We start from the raw sequence: 17,989 nt of genomic DNA, 5'->3' as shown, positions 1-17,989 counted from the left end.
GGGTGCTCAGCATGACCCACGGGAGGAGGGTGCTTCTCCAGGAACAGCAGGGCGCTCAGCATGACCCACGGGTGGAGGGTGCTTCTCCAGGAACAGCAGGGCGCCCAGCATGACCCACGGGAGGAGGGCGCTTCTCCAGGAACGGCAGGGTGCTCAGCATGACCCACGGGAGGAGGGTGCTTCTCCAGGAACGCAGGGTGCTCAGCATGACCCACGGGAGGAGGGTGCTTCTCCAGGAACAGCAGGGCGCTCAGCATGACCCACGGGTGGAGGGTGCTTCTCCAGGAACAGCAGGGCGCCCAGCATGACCCACGGGAGGAGGGCGCTTCTCCAGGAACGGCAGGGTGCTCAGCATGACCCACGGGAGGAGGGTGCTTCTCCAGGAACGGCAGGGTGCTCAGCATGACCCACGGGAGGAGGGTGCTTCTCCAGGAACGGCAGGGCACTCAGCATGACCCACGGGAGGAGGAGGAGGGTGCTTCTCCAGGAACGGCAGGGTGCTCAGCATGACCCACGGGTGGAGGGTGCTTCTCCAGGAACGGCAGGGCGCTCAGCATGACCCACGGGTGGAGGAGGAGGGCGCTTTCCAGGAACAGCAGGGCGCTCAGCATGAGCCACGGGAGGAGGGTGCTTCTCCAGGAACGGCAGGGCACTCAGCATGACCCACGGGAGGAAGGTGCTTCTCCAGGAACAGCAGGGTGCTCAGCATGACCCACGGGAGGAGGGTGCTTCTCCAGGAACGGCAGGGCGCTCAGCATGACCCACGGGAGGAGGGCGCTTCTCCAGGAACGGCAGGGCACTCAGCATGACCCACGGGAGGAGGGTGCTTCTCCAGGAACGGCAGGGCGCTCAGCATGACCCACGGGAGGAGGGTGCTTCTCCAGGAACGGCAGGGCGCTCAGCATGACCCACGGGTGCTTCTCCAGGAACGGCAGGGCACTCAGCATGACCCACGGGTGCTTCTCCAGGAACGGCAGGGCACTCAGCATGACCCATGGGTGCTTCTCCAGGAATGCAGGGTGCTCAGCATGACCCACGGGTGGAGGGTGCTTCTCCAGGAACGACAGGGCACTCAGCATGACCCACAGTGACTCGATCCATCAACACACAGAAAAAGCGGTTGGCGGAATTTCTAACACCCTTTCCTTATAGAAACAGAAAATTCGGAAAAGAAGGGAACTTTCTCAATGTTATGAGGGACTTAGGAAAAACCAGCAGCTAACAGTGAAGGGCTGAACACTTCCCCCCAAAGAGAAGGAAGGAGACAAGGGGGCCAGCGTGGCCACGGCTCTGGGAGACTGTCCGGGAAGTTTTGGCTAGAGCAATGAGCAAGAAAAACCAGACCAGTAAAAGATCCAAACTGGACAGGAGGAAGCAGTGCGCAGGGAGGTCCTGTGCGCAGACAGTCGGAAAACCCGTGAGCGCTGGCAGAGCCGGCAAGCGGAGTCCGCACACCTCCAGGGCACAGGGTCAGACATCCCTTGTAGAGTTACATACCAGCAGTGAACACTGGAAAGGAAAGACTTAAAGTGATAATGGCATTCGGAAGAAGACAGTCCCTATGAAACACCTAGGAGGTGAGAGAGCTGCACACTGAGAACGACGGGCATACTGAAAACACCCAAGTGGAGAGGTGGTTCAGTGGCAACATTTCCCGAAGTGGAACGGAACTGAATGTTCTTCCCAGGGAGACAGACAAACGGAAAACAAACACATGTGAAGGTGTCCCACACCCACATGCCATTCAAGTGACTGGAAAGAAAATCCTTGAGCGTCCCAGCACCCCAGACTCTCAATGTTAGCCTCTGTCGACCTGCTGAGTTTTGTGATCTTACTCTGTACTCAACTTTTTATTTCTTTTAAAGTCCAACACATCCCAGATCTCTGCAAAACATCTTTTTATTTATTTATTTATTTATTTATTTTTCCTGAAGCTGGAAACGGGGAGAGACAGACAGACTCCCGCATGCGCCTGACCGGGATCCACCCGGCACGCCCACCAGGGGCCACGCTCTGCCCACCAGGGGGCGATGCTCTGCCCCTCCGGGGTGTCGCTCTGCCTCGACCAGAGCCACTCTAGCGCCTGGGGCAGAGGCCAAGGAGCCATCCCCAGCGCCCGGGCCATCTTTGCTCCAATGGAGCCCCGGCTGCAGGAGGGGAAGAGAGAGACAGAGAGGAAGGGGGGGGGGGGTGGAGAAGCAAATGGGCGCTTCTCCTGTGTGCCCTGGCCGGGAATCGAACCTGGGTCCTCCGCACGCCAGGCCGACGCTCTACCGCTGAGCCAACCGGCCAGGGCCTGCAAAACATCTTAATGACCTGAGCATCTCATTAAGTGAACATACCACTATGTACTGAATGAAATCACTGTTTTTCACCCACAATAAGGTGATGGCCAGAGTTTGCATAAAGGTGGTTCTATATTTAGATTATTAAGACAGGAATTTCTGAGTGGAAGGATGTGAGCATCTTAATTCACTTTCTTAAAACTTGAGTCGGTTTGCAGTTACAAAACAGACACAGCTACACCTCCCCACAGAATTGATCATTGTCATTAAGGCGAAAACACTTCTAGTTTGACAGCTGAAAATAACCTGTCATTGTGTTCTCTTGCATTTTTCAAAGGAAGCCTTAAATTTTTTTTTTATCTATTTCTTTTGAGCATTGTTTAAAATTTGGGGAGTAGATATTTATGTTATTACATGACTTCATGATGATTACTAGTGTATTTTTAGTGAGTAACAACTCATTCTGATTTTGGGAGTTTAATATTCTGAACTTTCATGATTGCAAGTATGGCAGTTACAAATAGATAGAAATATGTTTTGATTTTGTAAATTTTTAGGAGCCCTGTTTAGTGCTTGGAAGGTGGGCACTAGAAAAGGAAACTACTGAACCCTGGTGTGTGCGTAGAATGCATGCAAGCAGCCGGCCAGGGTGGGTGCCTGTGGCGGAAGGAGGCTCTTCTGAGGGGAACAGAAATGGAAGGGAGGATTTCCCATGGTACACCATGTAAAACTCAATACTGAGCCACGTGAGTGTCTTCCTTAGTTCAAAAAATTAAGTACAGTTAAAAAATGAGCCTGGCCAGGTGGTGGCACAGTGGATAGAGTGTCGGACTGGGACACGGAGGACCCAGGTTTTAAACCCCCGGTCGCCAGCTTAAGCGCAGGCTCACTAGTTTGAGTCTAAGGTCACCGGCTCGAGCAAGGGGTCACTCACTTTGCTGTAGCCCCCCCCCCCCCCCCCCCCACCCCCCCCCCCCCCCGTCAAGGCACATATGAGAAAGCAATCAGTGAACAACTAAGGTGCCTCAACGAAAAATTGATGCTTCTCATTTCTCTCCCTTCTTGTCTGTCCCTATCTGTCCCTCCCTCTGTCTCTCTATCCCTGTCACAAGAGGGAAAAAAGAAAGTAATGCATGTACTGAAAATATAAATCCACCAGGAGGCAGCATTGCTCTGTCAGGAAGAAGATCACAGCCAATGGGCAGGCTCTTAGGCACGGGAGCTGGGGTTATGGGTTGGTTTCTTTATTCCTCACTTTCTGTATTCTAATTTTCTATAAAGACATATATAGAAATGAAATACTTGTTATTTAAAGAAGTGCTAGCCTGACCTGTGGGGGCGCAGTGGATAAAGCCTCGACCTGGAAATGCTGAGGTTGCCGGTTCAAAACCCTGGGCTTGCCTGGTCAAGGCTCATATGGGAGTTGATGCTTCCTGCTCCTCCCCACCCCTTCTCTCTCTCTCTCACTCTCCTCTCTAAAAATTAATAAAAGAAAAATTTTTTAAAAAATAAAGAAGTGCTAAACCCTGACTCTATTTAGGGGTGGGGCCATCCTTCTATGAGCTGTTTAAATCCATAAAAATAGACTTTGTGAGGAAAAAGGAGGTTGCATTTAAAATGTTAACGGATATGCAAAACAGCCCCCACTGGTACTCTACACCATAAACAGTTGCCACACGGGCCTGTGTGTCCCGTCCTTGCCAAGACAGTGTATGGTGACAAGCTGAACACAGGCCTGTCCTAGGATCCAGCAAGTCCGCGTCCAGAGAGACGCCCACTGGAAATGCTGAGCTGTGTTCACAGCCAGACACGGCTGAGGATGTACGTAGCAGCCTGATGCAGCGCAGCTCCCGGCCGGACACTCTCCAGGTGTTTATGGTCAGTACAATGGAGACACGGTGCCACCGCACCCTGGAATACCGCACATCAGGGAGGACGCGAGAGAGCTGCAGGAACACAGGGCGATGCGGCACATCGAGGGGCAGGGCCAGAGACCAGACACAGAGCACCTGCTGCGTGGTGCCATCCACATAAAGCCCACGCAGGAAAACAATCTTTGCTTTTACAATCTGGGATCACAGTTTCTTTGGGAGTGGCGGCACATAGGGGAGTCTTGAGGTTATGGGTCATGTTCCATTTCTTGATCCAGGGGCTGGTTACCAGTCAATTCTGTGTGTAAAAATTCAGCAAGCTGCTCTCTTTTGAATATTAATAATTTCTGTATGTCTGTTAAGCCCCTCTATAAAAATTTTTTTTTTTTAAATCCTCACCAGTGAAAATCTGAAAGTAAACTTTAATCATCCTGTTAATAGCAGCAGTGTCCAGGTGATGAGACTCTGGCAAGGGTTTCCCTTCTGTTTCTTTATTTTTTAATTTTTTTTACAGGGACAGAGAGAGAGTCAGAGAGAGGGATAGACAGGGACAGACAGACAGGAATGGAGAGAGATGAGAAGCATCAATCATTAGTTTCTCGTTGAGCATTGCGACACCTTAGTTGTTCACTGATTGCTTTCTCATATGTGCCTTGACCGCAGGCCTTCAGCAGACCGAGTAACCCCTTGCTCGAGCCAGCGACCTTGGGTCCAAGCTGGTGAGCTTTGCCCAAACCAGATGAGCCCGCGTTCAAGCTGGTGACCTCAGGGTCTTGAACCTGGGTCCTCCGCATCCCAATCCGACGCTCTATCCACTGCGCCACTGCCTCAGGCTCTCTTGTGTTTCTTTTATGCGCCTTATTTTCATTCATTCATCCATCCATCCATCCATCCATCCATTCATTCATTCATTCATTCAATAGATATTGACTGAACGCTACTATGTGGTAGGCGCTGTTTTATGCCACCCTGCTGGGTAAACAAAATAGCATCCTCTGTACACGATGAGCTCACATCCTAGAGAGGGGAGACGGACCACACGAATCAACATGTAGATAAACGATATCGAATGCTACTAATTGCTACAGAGGAAAGAAAACCAGGAAGAGGGAGAAGCAGGGTGCTCGGAGGGCTGTTCAGTCAGAGCGGCCAGGAACGGCCCCGCCCGTAGAGAGCAATGTGAGAAGCGCCCTATCGGTCGTGGTCGGAGACGGAGAACAAGGATTTCGGGCAGAGGCTGCCGCGGCGGCGCAGGCACCGAGGTGGGTGCACGCTCTGTTTTTCAGAGGAAATCTCGGGCACGGTGCCAATTGTCCTTCTATTGCTCCAGATCCATTTCCTCGCCTGCTCTTGTCGCAAGACTCAAAATATTTTTCTCTCCCCCCCCCCGCAGGAGTTAAGGTGTATTGGTAGGGGGAGCTGGGGAGAGGAGACCTGTCGGTAGGGGGAGCCGGGGAGAGGAGAGGAGACCTGTCGGTAGGGGGAGCTGGGGAGAGGAGACCTGTCGGTAGGGGAGCTGGGGAGAGGAGACCTGTCGGTAGGGGAGCTGGGGAGAGGAGACCTGTCGGTAGGGGGAGAGGAGACCTGTCGGTAGGGGAGCTGGGGAGAGGAGACCTGTCGGTAGGGGAGCTGGGGAGAGGAGACCTGTCGGTAGGGGAGCTGGGGAGAGGAGACCTGTCGGTAGGGGAGCTGGGGAGAGGAGACCTGTCGGTAGGGGAGCCGGGGAGAGGAGACCTGTCGGTAGGGGAGCCGGAGAGAGGAGACCTGTCGGTAGGAGGAGCCGGAGAGAGGAGACCTGTCGGTAGGGGGAGAGGAGACCTGTCGGTAGGGGAGCCGGGGAGAGGAGACCTGTCGGTAGGGGAGCTGGGGAGAGGAGACCTGTCGGTAGGGGGAGAGGAGACCTGTCGGTAGGGGAGCCGGGGAGAGGAGACCTGTCGGTAGGGGAGCTGGGGAGAGGAGACCTGTCGGTAGGGGGAGAGGAGACCTGTCGGTAGGGGAGCCGGGGAGAGGAGACCTGTCGGTAGGGGAGCCGGGGAGAGGAGACCTGTCGGTAGGGGAGCTGGGGAGAGGAGACCTGTCGGTAGGGGGAGAGGAGACCTGTCGGTAGGGGAGCCGGGGAGAGGAGACCTGTCGGTAGGGGAGCTGGGGAGACGAGACCTGTCGGTAGGGGAGCTGGGGAGAGGAGACCTGTCGGTAGGGGGAGAGGAGACCTGTCGGTAGGGGAGCCGGGGAGAGGAGACCTGTCGGTAGGGGAGCCGGGGAGAGGAGACCTGTCGGTAGGGGAGCTGGGGAGAGGAGACCTGTCGGTAGGGGAGCTGGGGAGAGGAGACCTGTCGGTAGGGGAGCCGGGGAGAGGAGACCTGTCGGTAGGGGAGCTGGAGAGAGGAGACCTGTCGGTAGGAGGAGCCGGAGAGAGGAGACCTGTCGGTAGGGGGAGAGGAGACCTGTCGGTAGGGGAGCCGGGGAGAGGAGACCTGTCGGTAGGGGAGCTGGGGAGAGGAGACCTGTCGGTAGGGGGAGAGGAGACCTGTCGGTAGGGGAGCCGGGGAGAGGAGACCTGTCGGTAGGGGAGCTGGGGAGAGGAGACCTGTCGGTAGGGGGAGAGGAGACCTGTCGGTAGGGGGAGCTGGGGAGAGGAGACCTGTCGGTAGGGGAGCCGGGGAGAGGAGACCTGTCGGTAGGAGGAGCTGGGGAGAGGAGACCTGTCGGTAGGGGGAGCCGGGGAGAGGAGACCTGTCGGTAGGGGAGCCGGGGAGAGGAGACCTGTCGGTAGGGGAGCTGGGGAGAGGAGACCTGTCGGTAGGGGGAGAGGAGACCTGTCGGTAGGGGAGCCGGGGAGAGGAGACCTGTCGGTAGGGGGAGCTGGGGAGAGGAGACCTGTCGGTAGGGGGAGAGGAGACCTGTCGGTAGGGGAGCCGGGGAGAGGAGACCTGTCGGTAGGGGGAGCTGGGGAGAGGAGACCTGTCGGTAGGGGAGCTGGGGAGAGGAGACCTGTCGGTAGGGGGAGCCGGGGAGAGGAGACCTGTCGGTAGGGGAGCCGGGGAGAGGAGACCTGTCGGTAGGGGGAGCTGGGGAGAGGAGACCTGTCGGTAGGGGAGCTGGGGAGAGGAGACCTGTCGGTAGGGGGAGCTGGGGAGAGGAGACCTGTCGGTAGGGGGAGCTGGGGAGAGGAGACCTGTCGGTAGGGGGAGCTGGGGAGAGGAGACCTGTCGGTAGGGGAGCTGGGGAGAGGAGAGGACACCTGTCGGTAGGGGGAGCCGGGGAGAGGAGACCTGTCGGTAGGGGGAGCTGGGGAGAGGAGACCTGTCGGTAGGGGGAGCTGGGGAGAGGAGACCTGTCGGTAGGGGAGCTGGAGAGAGGAGAGGACACCTGTCGGTAGGGGGAGCTGGGGAGAGGAGACCTGTCGGTAGGGGGAGCTGGGGAGAGGAGACCTGTCGGTAGGGGAGCTGGGGAGAGGAGAGGAGACCTGTCGGTAGGGGGAGCCGGGGAGAGGAGACCTGTCGGTAGGGGAGCTGGGGAGAGGAGACCTGTCGGTAGGGGGAGCTGGGGAGAGGAGACCTGTCGGTAGGGGAGCTGGAGAGAGGAGAGGACACCTGTCGGTAGGGGAGCCGGGGAGAGGAGACCTGTCGGTAGGGGAGCTGGAGAGAGGACGCGGGCAAGCGGCCCCTGGAGCGCCAGGGCCTGCGCTGCGCTGCGCAGCGGCCGTCGGCGCCCACCCAGAGGCAACCACGGACTCTCCCCCTCGCACCCACCCAGGTTGTGTGGTTTTGTAACGGAACTCCTCTGCGGAGATGCCTCACTGTGAGCGGCTCTCCCTGGCAACCCAGAGGGGAGATTTCCCGCACAGCCTCCACCAGGGCGGCACGGCACCGCCTCTCCAGCGCGGCCTGTTGGTGCGCCTTGCTGGGCAGTGGGGCTGAGCCTTCCTCCCTTGGGCCTTCCATCCCAGCCCCAGGGGGAGAGGCTGCCCCTCACAGAGGAACTCCTCCATTGTTGGGAGTTCTCTGTCCTCCTAGCGAGCGCCCCGGGACCCCAGCCCTCTGCTCCAGTCAGTGGCTCTCTGTGGCAGGTACAGAGGGCGGCACATGTCCGTCTCACGGGGAGACCCAGCGGAGACGGTCACTCTGCCCCACGGAGCAGGTCAGGACGGGGCGGACAGGCAGTGCCGTCAGAGGCCGGCCAGGGTGCCCCGCAGAGCCGGCCGCTGCTCCGGGTCCGAGGGAGGCGGGGTGCCCGTGAAGGGGGTTGGCACCCAGGAATGACAAAGGGGCTTAGATTCTCGAAGGTTCCTCCTGGTTGCTGAGAGGAAAGGGGGCTGAGGGGGGGGAAGGGGAAGAAGGAGGGAACCGGCGAGGAGGCTAGGGCAATAGTCTAAAAGGAGGGCGGTGGGCCAGGGAGCGGTTGGCGGCGGTGTGGAGAGGCTGACGGACCCCGAGGATCTTCCGAAGGGTCGGACGGACAGGACACGCAGCTGGACCGAACGAGTGGAGAGAGAAGAACCGGTCTCAAGGATCATTTCACAGTTTGGTGCAGCCCCGAGAAGTGGCTGCCCGCCGGGCGCCTCCCGCAGCCCCGCTGACAGAGGTCCGCGTCCGAAACCTCCCTTTGCAGAGCGGGTCCTGGGGCGGAGGCTGCCCAGGGTCTGCTCATTGAGGTGTCTCCGTCCGTCCGTCCGTCTGGATTCTCAGCTGCCCCCACGCTGTGCAGGACCGTCGGAGAACTGCCGTCACCGAGGCCCCGGTCACGAGCATCAGCCATCAAACACCTGCCTGCGTGTTCGCCCGACCCCCTTTCTGCAAAGACCCGCTACACACATCGTCCCCACTCGCGTCTGCATCCGGAGCGGGTCTGCCTGCCGAGGAGCCTGCGGTGCCGCTGTTCAGAGGACTTCAACGATGGCAAACGCACTTAAAAAAAGTCGGGAGGCTGTGCCTGGAAACAGAACCACCACGGTCTGCGCCAGGGTCGCAGGGTCGCAGGTGTTGCACCCTGGAAACACCGCTGAAGACACTCGGAGTGTTCTGAAGGCGGGGAGAGAAAGAAGGCTGAAGGCTCTTACAGTACAGAGTACATTCTGGAGAAGAATCGGCCTGTACCCTGAGGCTCTGGGCAGGGGGGTCTGAGGTGGTAGTCAGCTGATGTCCCGCGATCTGGACAAGGAAACAATTTCCCCTGGAGGTCATTCAGGTGGTGCCCTGAGGGTCAGACGGTCAGTCCAAGCCTTGCTGCACGATGACCTGAAGCGGGTCCAGGTGTGGTACGGAGGCAGGACGGGAGTTCCAAAGTTTAAGTTCCCAGAACCAGTGAAGACAAGAGCAGAACCGTTCTCCTGTGCTTCAGTCTGCTCCATTGTAACAGTTCCGTAGCTTGACCATGGTGACTCCATCTTGTTCCCGCACGCGCCTCCTTAGTGGTATGATTAGTGATAATTCCTCTGGCCGTCTCAAGCATTTTGGAGCTGGTTCTCATGTCCGGTGCAGCTGTCTTCAGAGCCCGAGAGTCTCGCTCCGGTCCTCAAACCGGGGGTCTCCGCCCTGTTCGACGCTAAGAGTGTGATCGTGCGTAGTGTATGCAAAGTCAACATTATCTCGGTGCCAAAGAAGTAAATCAACACTGGGCTGGTTGCATGAGATCATTTATGACCACAGCTAGATCAGATTTGGAGCTGCACACCCAAATGTAATCCTGTCTCTTAAAAAAAAGTTTTTGTTTTTGTTTTTATTATATTGATGGTTAGAGAGAGAAAGGAAGAGAGAGGGAGAGAAACATTCGTTTGTTGTGCCACGTATTGATGCAATTCGTTGGTTGATTCTTGTATGTACCCTGACCAGGGATCGAACCTGCAACCTTGGCATATCAGAGTGATGCTCCAACCAACTGAACTACCTGGCCAGGGCTGTAATCTGGGTCTTGATGGCTCCCCCTCCATCTTCAGCTTCTTCCAGTCAGAAGTAGCCCCTCAGTGTGTTTACTGAGGGAAAACACCCCACCCCTTCAACGCCAACGCTCTTCAGGAATGCGGCTCTGGGGTGAAACTCGGGCGGCCAGCACGAGTCCACGGCCAGGGCTCTGCACTCTGCGTAATCCGAGAGTGGAGAGGGATGTCTGGGTTTCGGCTGGAAAGCTTTTGGGGTCTCTGTGAGAGCCAGGCAGAGATTCTTGGGTCGGGTCGTGGTCAGAGCACTGGAGACCTCAGAGAGGAGCAGGGCGAGCCCGGGGTCAGCCAGGGGGACGGCGGTCCGGCTGGCGGGAGGTGGCAGTGCCGTGGGGGCGGGGGGCTGGGGTTGGGGTGACTCTGACGCTCAATCCGTCAGCCTCCCAGCAGCCGGGGTGAGGAGATGAATGAGGCAAAGACTCCTGACACAACCCATCCTTGTCCGAAAGTTTAAGGACTGCCGAGAGAGGGAAACCCGAGTCCGAGACAGGAAGGAAATTGCTCAAGTTCACACAGTGCGGCAGAAGCTGGGGCAGGACTGGAACGCAGGCCTCCCGGCTCCCACACGGCAGGGACAGGGAGGGGGACCGGAGAGGAACGGGAGTCATCGCACCCCCTTGGGGTCCATCACTTGGCCGTGGCCACATGGAGGACCACGAAGCCCTTGATGTCCGAGAAGTGGGGGCTGACGAGGTCCACCTGCAGCTGCCTTGGGCCGCTCCTGGAGGGGGTGATGCTGAAACGGACCGCGGCCCTCCCCCGGGGCTCTAGGCCGGGCACACTGGGGAAAGGAGAAAGACAGACCGTCAGCCCCAAGGCCCTCCCCCGGGGCTCTAGGCCGGGCCCTCCCCTGGGGCTCTAGGCTGGGCACGCTGGGGAAAGGAGAAAGACAGACCGTCAGCCCCACGGCCCTCCCCCGGGGCTCTAGGCCGGGCCCTCCCCCGGGGCTCTAGGCCGGGCACGCTGGGGAAAGGAGAAAGACAGACCGTCAGCCCCAAGGCCCTCCCCCGGGGCTCTAGGCCGGGCACGCTGGGGAAAGGAGAAAGACAGACCGTCAGCCCCAAGGCCCTCCCCCGGGGCTCTAGGCCGGGCACGCTGGGGAAAGGAGAAAGACAGACCGTCAGCCCCAAGGCCCTCCCCCGGGGCTCTAGGCTGCCCCACGGCCCTCCCCCGGGGCTCTAGGCCGGGCACACTGGGGAAAGGAGAAAGACAGACCGTCAGCCCTTGCTCCGTCCTGAGCCTGGCCGGCTGGTCCATGGCCTGGTTCTCTAGAACCCTCAGGATCTAGGTCACATCTGTGGCTTGACCTTCAAACCTCCAACTTAATACGCTTCCAACTTAATGTTCCCTGTCACCTCTTCTCGCTCCTCCCGGCCAGCCAGGCGCTTCTCCTCTCTGTGCCCTGAACATTGTACACTTCTTCTTCCATAGCTGTCTCTCCTGCCGCTGTTCCTCCCACCCAGCAGGCCCTCCCCGTGTCAACCAGGCCCGAGGCCAAGATCAAGTGTGTCTTCTCCCAGGAGACCTTCCCCGACTCCGCCAGCCAAGGAGACCTCTGACCGGGGAGCCCCTCCATCCTCCCTGGTAACTGAAGAGCTCCTCAGCTCATCACGGAAGGCCCCGCTTACCCTATCAGCCCCACTGGGGCCTCTCCATGGTCCCACCTGACCCCCCCTCCACTCAAGGGGTGCCCCTGATTCCCCAGACCTTGGGGAGCCGTTTTCACTCGAAGGGCCCTTCTCCAGGAAGAACCTCATTCTCCATCTCGATGTCTAGCAGTTGCTGTGTAACTCAGAGCACAGGTGACTACGGCCAAGGGCCATAGGAGTGAGTGAGTGGACAAAGGAAAGGATGAATGAGTGAGAAAGGACAAGTAAATGCAGGGGTGCACGAATGGATGGGACACGTATGAGTGAGAGCGTGAATGTGTAAATGAGTGAGCAAGGTAGAGAAGGAGTGAGTGGATGAACAGATCAGTCAAAACCACGTGGAGTAAATAAATGAGTGAATGGATACCTGAGTGAAAATCTGAATGAATGAGTTACATAATGAAATGAATGGTTACATTAATAAAGGAATGATGCCTGACCAGGCGGTGGCACAGTGGATAGAGCGTCGGACTGGAATCTGGAGGACCCAGGTTCGAGACCCCGAGATGGCCAGCTTGAGCGCAGGCTCATCGGGTTTGAGCGAGGCTCACCAGCTTGAGCCCAAGGTCTCTGGCTCGAGCAAGGAGTTACTCGGTCTGCTGTAGCCCCCCCTGGTCAAGGTACATATGAGAAATTAATCAATGAACAACTAAGGAACCACAATGAAGAATTGATGTTTCTCATCTCTCTCCCTTCCTATCTGTCTGTCACTCTCTCTGACTCTCTCTGTCTCTGCCACAATAAATGGAAGGAAGGAAGGAAGGAAGGAAGGAAGGAAGGAAGGAAGGAGGGAGGGAGGGAGGGAGGGAGGGAGGGAGGGAGGGGGGAGGGAGGGAGGGAGGGAGGGAGGGAGGGAGGGAGGGAGGGAGGAAGGAAGGAAGGAGGGAGGGAGGGAGGGAGGGAGGGAGGGAGGGAGGGAGGGAGGGAGGGAGGGAGGGAGGGAGGAGGGAGGGAGGGAGGGAGGGAGGGAGGGAGGAAGGAGGGAGGGAGGGAGGGAGGGAGGGAGGGAGGGAGGGAGGGAGGAAGGAAGGAAGGAAGGAAGGAAGGAAGGAAGGAAGGAAGGAAGGAAGGAAGGAGTCCAGGCAGTGGGCTGATTCCTAGGTGCCCAGACTCTCTCTTGCACTGTCTCACTTGCAGTTCCTCTACGGCCCATTTGCTAAGGGAAGCAGCACCCCCCTCCCCCCAACCTCCACCAGCTGGCACTTACTCGATGCTGAGCTGTCCCTGGAGAAGGCCACTGCCCTCCACCATCAGCATACAGCCCTCCACTGTCTCCGAGAGGGGGTTGACCACCGTCACTTCCACCACCACTGCTACTCCCACCACCGCCGGGCCCAGCACCTGGAGGGGAAATACCCATAAACCATCCCTCTTCATCCCCCTGTCCTCGGGAGAAGCCTGGTCCTGCCCAGGGGCAGAGGACGGGGCAGAGTCACGTCTACTCTCTGCTCTCACATCGCCAGTTACCGCATCCATCCTTCTGCCGCCCCCCTGCATCCAGGCCATGTTTCCCACCCTGCAGAGGTGAAGCTGGAGCTAAAAAGCACCCCCTTCCCCCCTACCCCCCCCCCCCGGCCTCTGATGCCCTCGTTCAGCTCTGCTAGGAGCAGTGTGGCGGGTGCAGACAGGGGTCACCTTGACGGCGATGAAGTCCTCCAGGGTAATGTCCTTTTCTACCAAGAGTTTCTGTCCTTTGGGGGCCAGGCACATGGCGGCTAAAAGGATCTTCTTGTCCTCTGTCAGGTTGTCCTTATATTGAGAGTAAGCTATGGCGATGGGGAGCTTCTTCTCTGGAAGGGAAAGCCGATGTGGGGGGTTGGGGACCTGATGTTCTTTTTCTTTTTTGTTTTTGTATTTTTCTGAAGTTGGAAACAGGGAGGCAGTCAGACAGACTCCCGCATGCGCCCGACCGGGATCCACCTGGCATGCCCACCAGGGGGTGATGCTCTGCCCATTTGGGGCACTGCTCCATTGTAACTGGAGCCATTCTAGCACCTGAGGCAGAGGCCACAGAGCCATCCTCAGTGCCCGGGCCAACTTTGCTCCAATGGAGCTTTGGCTGTGGGAGGGGAAGAGAGAGACAGAGAGGAAGGAGGGGGGGAGGGGGGGAGAAGCAGATGGGCGCTTCTCCTGTGTGCCCTGGCCGGGAATCGAATCCGGGACTCCTGCACGCCAGGCCGACGCTCTACCACTGAGCCAACCAGCCAGGGCTCTGATGTTCTTTTTCAACGGGACCCAGAAAGGGGAAGGAAGGGAAGGTCCAGTTCCTAATGACACTCTTTCTGGTCCTGGCCACCAAGCCGAGGCAGGCGTTATCACGATCAGGTCACAGATGAAGAAACCTAAGGCTCAGAGAGGGCGACTTCTTGTCCAATGTCACATGGCAAGTGAACCAAGGAGCTCAGAAGAGGCGGGACTCAGATTCAGGCCGGTCAGCTGCCCTGAGAGCTCCTGCAGATGTGTTTACCCCTTCCCTAGTCATTCCAGATGGGAACCTCCTGGTTCATCAATCACTCATCCCATCAGGAATTCACTCACTGTTTACTGAGCACCTACTATGTGCGAGGTGTGTGTGTGGGGGGGCGGCAAAGACCAATCTCAAGCTTCCAATCCAGGGAGGAGGCCCATTTCCTCACAGTTCTCCAATCCCCCCTCCCCATTAAGGCCCACTCCTCACCAGCCCCACCAGTCACGGAAAGTCTATACTGATGGCCCACCCAGTGATCTTGTGCCCTTTGCCTTCTAAGCTCCTATGATCCTGGCACTCTCTGGCTCTCTCCTCGGCCGCAAACAACCTGCCCATGTATTCTCTTCTTGTGGGTACGGATCACCACAGGCCATGCCTGTCTCTCTCTCTCTGTCATATTTGGGTTAATTTTTTGACCACTGTATGTATATTTTTATTTAGGTGCACCATTTCCTTTCCATTTTGTTCCAAGTCCTACTCTACTCTGAGCTCTGAGGTTCTATCATCACTGCTTTCTTTTGTTGTTTTTTTTGTTTGTTTGTTTTTTTGTTTTTTACAGAGAGAGAGAGAGAGGGATAGACAGGGACAGACAGACAGGAATGGAGAGAGATGAGAAGCATCAATCATTAGTTTTTCATTACACGTTGCGACACCTTAGTTGTTCATTGATTGCTTTCTCATATGTGCCTTGACCACGGGCCTTCAGCAGACCGAGTAACCCCTTGCTTGAGCCAGCGACCTTGGGCTCAAGCTGGTGAGCTTTTGCTCAAACCAGATGAGCTCTCGCTCAAGCTGGCAACCTTCAGGTCTCGAACCTGAGTCTTCCACATCCCAGTTCGATGCTCTATCCACTGCACCACCGCCCGGTCAGGCTCATCACTGCTTTCTTTACTTCTGTTTCCTTCCTGCCCCTGGAGGCATCTGAGTTTTAAACCTGTGGAAAAGGTCCTTAAAGGGCTTGAACTTGGCTCACACTCTCTGTTCCCTGAAAACTTTGATAAGGAGCATTAACAAAAACTTAACAGCGAACAATTATATCTTATGGTGAGAAACTCAAAGCTTTCCCACTAAGATCAGCAACTAGGCGAGGATGTCTCCTCTCATCACTCCTTTATAACATTATGCTGAATGTCCTAGCCAAGGTAATAAGACAAGAAAAGGAAATGAAAAGCATAAAAATTAGGAAAGAAGGAATTAAACCATTCACAAATGACATGATCCTCTAGGTCAAAGATCTGAAGGAAAAAAAATCAACAAAAAAATCTTAGAACCAGTAAATGTTTATATCAAGGTCACAAGATATACGATTAACATACAAAAGTCAATCAACTTTCCAATATACCAGCAATGAAGTGAGATGAAAAAAAAAAAACCACAACACTGTTTACATTAGCACCCCCAAAATGAAATACTTAGGCATCAATCTAACAAAACACATACCAGGTCTATGTGAGGAAAACAAAACAACTCTAATGAAATGAATCGAAGAACTAAACAAGTGGAGAGATATCCCATGTTCATGGATAGGAAGACTCAATATTATCCAGATGTCACTTCTTCCCAACTTAATCTATACTTCAGGCAATTCTATCAAAATCCCAGTAAATTATTTCATGCATATCGAAAAACTGATTCTAAAGTTTACGTGGAGAGGCAAAAGACTCAGAACAGCCTACATAGTATTGAAGGAGAAGACCAGCAATCTGACACTACCTGACTTTAAGACTTACTAAAAGCTGCAGTAATCAAAATGGTGTGGTATTGGTAAAAAAAACAAACAAACAAAAACCAGACACATCCATCAGTGGAACAGAATAGAGAGCCCGGGGAATAAAGCCACACAAATACAGTCAGCCGATCTTTGACAAAGGAGCAAAGGAAAGAAATGAAGACATGATAGTTGTTTTTTAAAAATAATGCGGGAATAACTAGACATCCAAGCACAAATACTAAGCAAACAAAAATAAATGGAGACACTGACTTCTACCCTTTACAATAAAAGGCGCTCAAACTGAATCCTCTGCCTAAATGTAAAATGCAAAACCATAAAGCTCAGAGGAGAAAACCTAGAGATCTTGGGTACAATGGTGACTTTGTAGATACAAGACCAAAGGCATAATCCATGGAAGAAAAAAATCAATAAGTTGGACTTCATTAAAATGAAAAACTTCCGCCCTGGCGGGGTAGCTTACTTGGTTAGAACATTGTCCTGATACGCCAAGGTTCGGTTCGATTCCCGGTCAGGGCGCATACAAGAATCAATCAATGAAGGCACAACAACAACAAACAATTCAAAATTCAGGTGGAAAAAGGGGGATTTTTTTTTTTGTCCCAAGACGTTTAATTTAGAGTTTATATTTTTAAATAGCAAGGAGCTGATAGCTACCCAAAAGAAGGGGAAAAGATAAGATAAATCATCGTGTATTTATTTACAGGTCACACAGCTCTTAAAATGATGTTAATTAAAGGCTTATAAACATTTAAATTACAATGAGTATTTGCGATATGATTAGAACCGTGTTTTTCGAAAAGCAAACAGGCATTAAAAATTTGGAAGGAGGCCCTGGCCGGTTGGCTCAGTGGTAGAGTGTCGGCCTAGCGTGCGGAGGACCCGGGTTCGATTCCCGGCCAGGGCACACAGGAGAAGCGCCCATTTGCTTCTCCACCCCTCCGTCGCGCTTTCCTCTCTGTCTCTCTCTTCCCCTCCCGCAGCCAAGGCTCCATTGGAACAAAGATGGCCCGGGCGCGCTGGGGATGGCTCTGTGGCCTCTGCCTCAGGTGCTAGAGTGGCTCTGGTCGCAACATGGCGACGCCCAGGATGGGCAGAGCATCGCCCCCTGGTGGGCAGAGCGTCGCCCCTGGTGGGCGTGCCGGGTGGATCCCGGTCAAGCGCATGCGGGAGTCTGTCTGACTGTCTCTCCCTGTTTCCAGCTTCAGAAAAATGAAAAAAAAAAAAAAAAAGAAAAAAAAAATTTGGAAGGAAAAGATGTTCATTTGTAGGTGGGCGGCAGGACCACAGGTGATCTTTCCCTCGTGTACTCTAAATCACAAATAAATATGTATGTAATATGAAAAAAAAAAACTGCTGAAAGCCAGGAGAAAGTAGACATTCATTAATATTTCATTGTAAAGTGTGATAATTTGATTTTGCAAAAATCCAATGACACCTCTTTCACACGTCTTCAAGCGTTGTCAAAAGACACAAGTTTCACCCTCCAGAAACCAGCCCAGCGGAAACATTTCTTTGTTTAATTGAATCCTGAAGGTATGTGAAGGGATAGAGATACACGGATGGAGAGAGAGGAGCCAGAAGGGAAGGGAGCTAGACACAGAGACAGACAGACCAAGACAGAAGGAAAGACAGAGGAGGAGGAGGGAGGAAGCGAGGGAGTCGGAAAAGGAGAAAGAACAAACAGGAAACATTTAGCAATTTATATATGAAGCGCTCTGGGTTGAAAGGTTATGGAAAAAAAGTCCTTGAAATATATCTATATCTATATATCTATATCTATCTATCTATCTATCTATCTAGGCAGTTGGAATACATTCACTTAAGATTGTGCAAAAACCTTCAAAAAGGACTGAAGTCATTTTTTTTTTTTTTTCCCGAAGCTGGAAACGGGGAGAGACAGTCAGACAGACTCCCGCATGCGCCCGACGGGGATCCACCCGGCACGCCCACCAGGGGCGACGCTCTGCCCCTCCGGGGGGGGGGGGGGCGTCGCTCTGTTGCAACCAGAGCCACTCTAGCGCCTGGGGCAGAGGCCAAGGAGCCATCCCCA

At 55.0% G+C, this 17,989-nt stretch overlaps 1 protein-coding gene across 1 annotated transcript in view; it reads right to left on the bottom strand.

Moving 5' to 3' along the window:
• Positions 1–10,506: 10,506 nt before the first annotated feature.
• The window catches only part of TGM6 (transglutaminase 6), a 28,248-nt gene continuing 20,765 nt past the window's right edge, over positions 10,507–17,989 (bottom strand). Inside the window, exons 11-13 of the mRNA XM_066386301.1 lie at positions 13,376–13,530; positions 12,948–13,081; positions 10,507–10,872 (exon numbers count right to left, since the gene is read on the bottom strand). Coding sequence (XP_066242398.1) covers positions 10,719–10,872; positions 12,948–13,081; positions 13,376–13,530 — 443 coding nt within the window. The 3' untranslated portion in view covers positions 10,507–10,718. The remainder of the gene's footprint in view (positions 10,873–12,947; positions 13,082–13,375; positions 13,531–17,989) is intronic.

This window comes from Saccopteryx leptura, chromosome 5 (genome assembly GCF_036850995.1).
Source record: "Saccopteryx leptura isolate mSacLep1 chromosome 5, mSacLep1_pri_phased_curated, whole genome shotgun sequence".
In the NCBI taxonomy this organism is placed as follows: Eukaryota; Metazoa; Chordata; class Mammalia; order Chiroptera; family Emballonuridae; genus Saccopteryx; species Saccopteryx leptura.
This window is presented reverse-complemented; position numbering and strand designations above follow the sequence as displayed.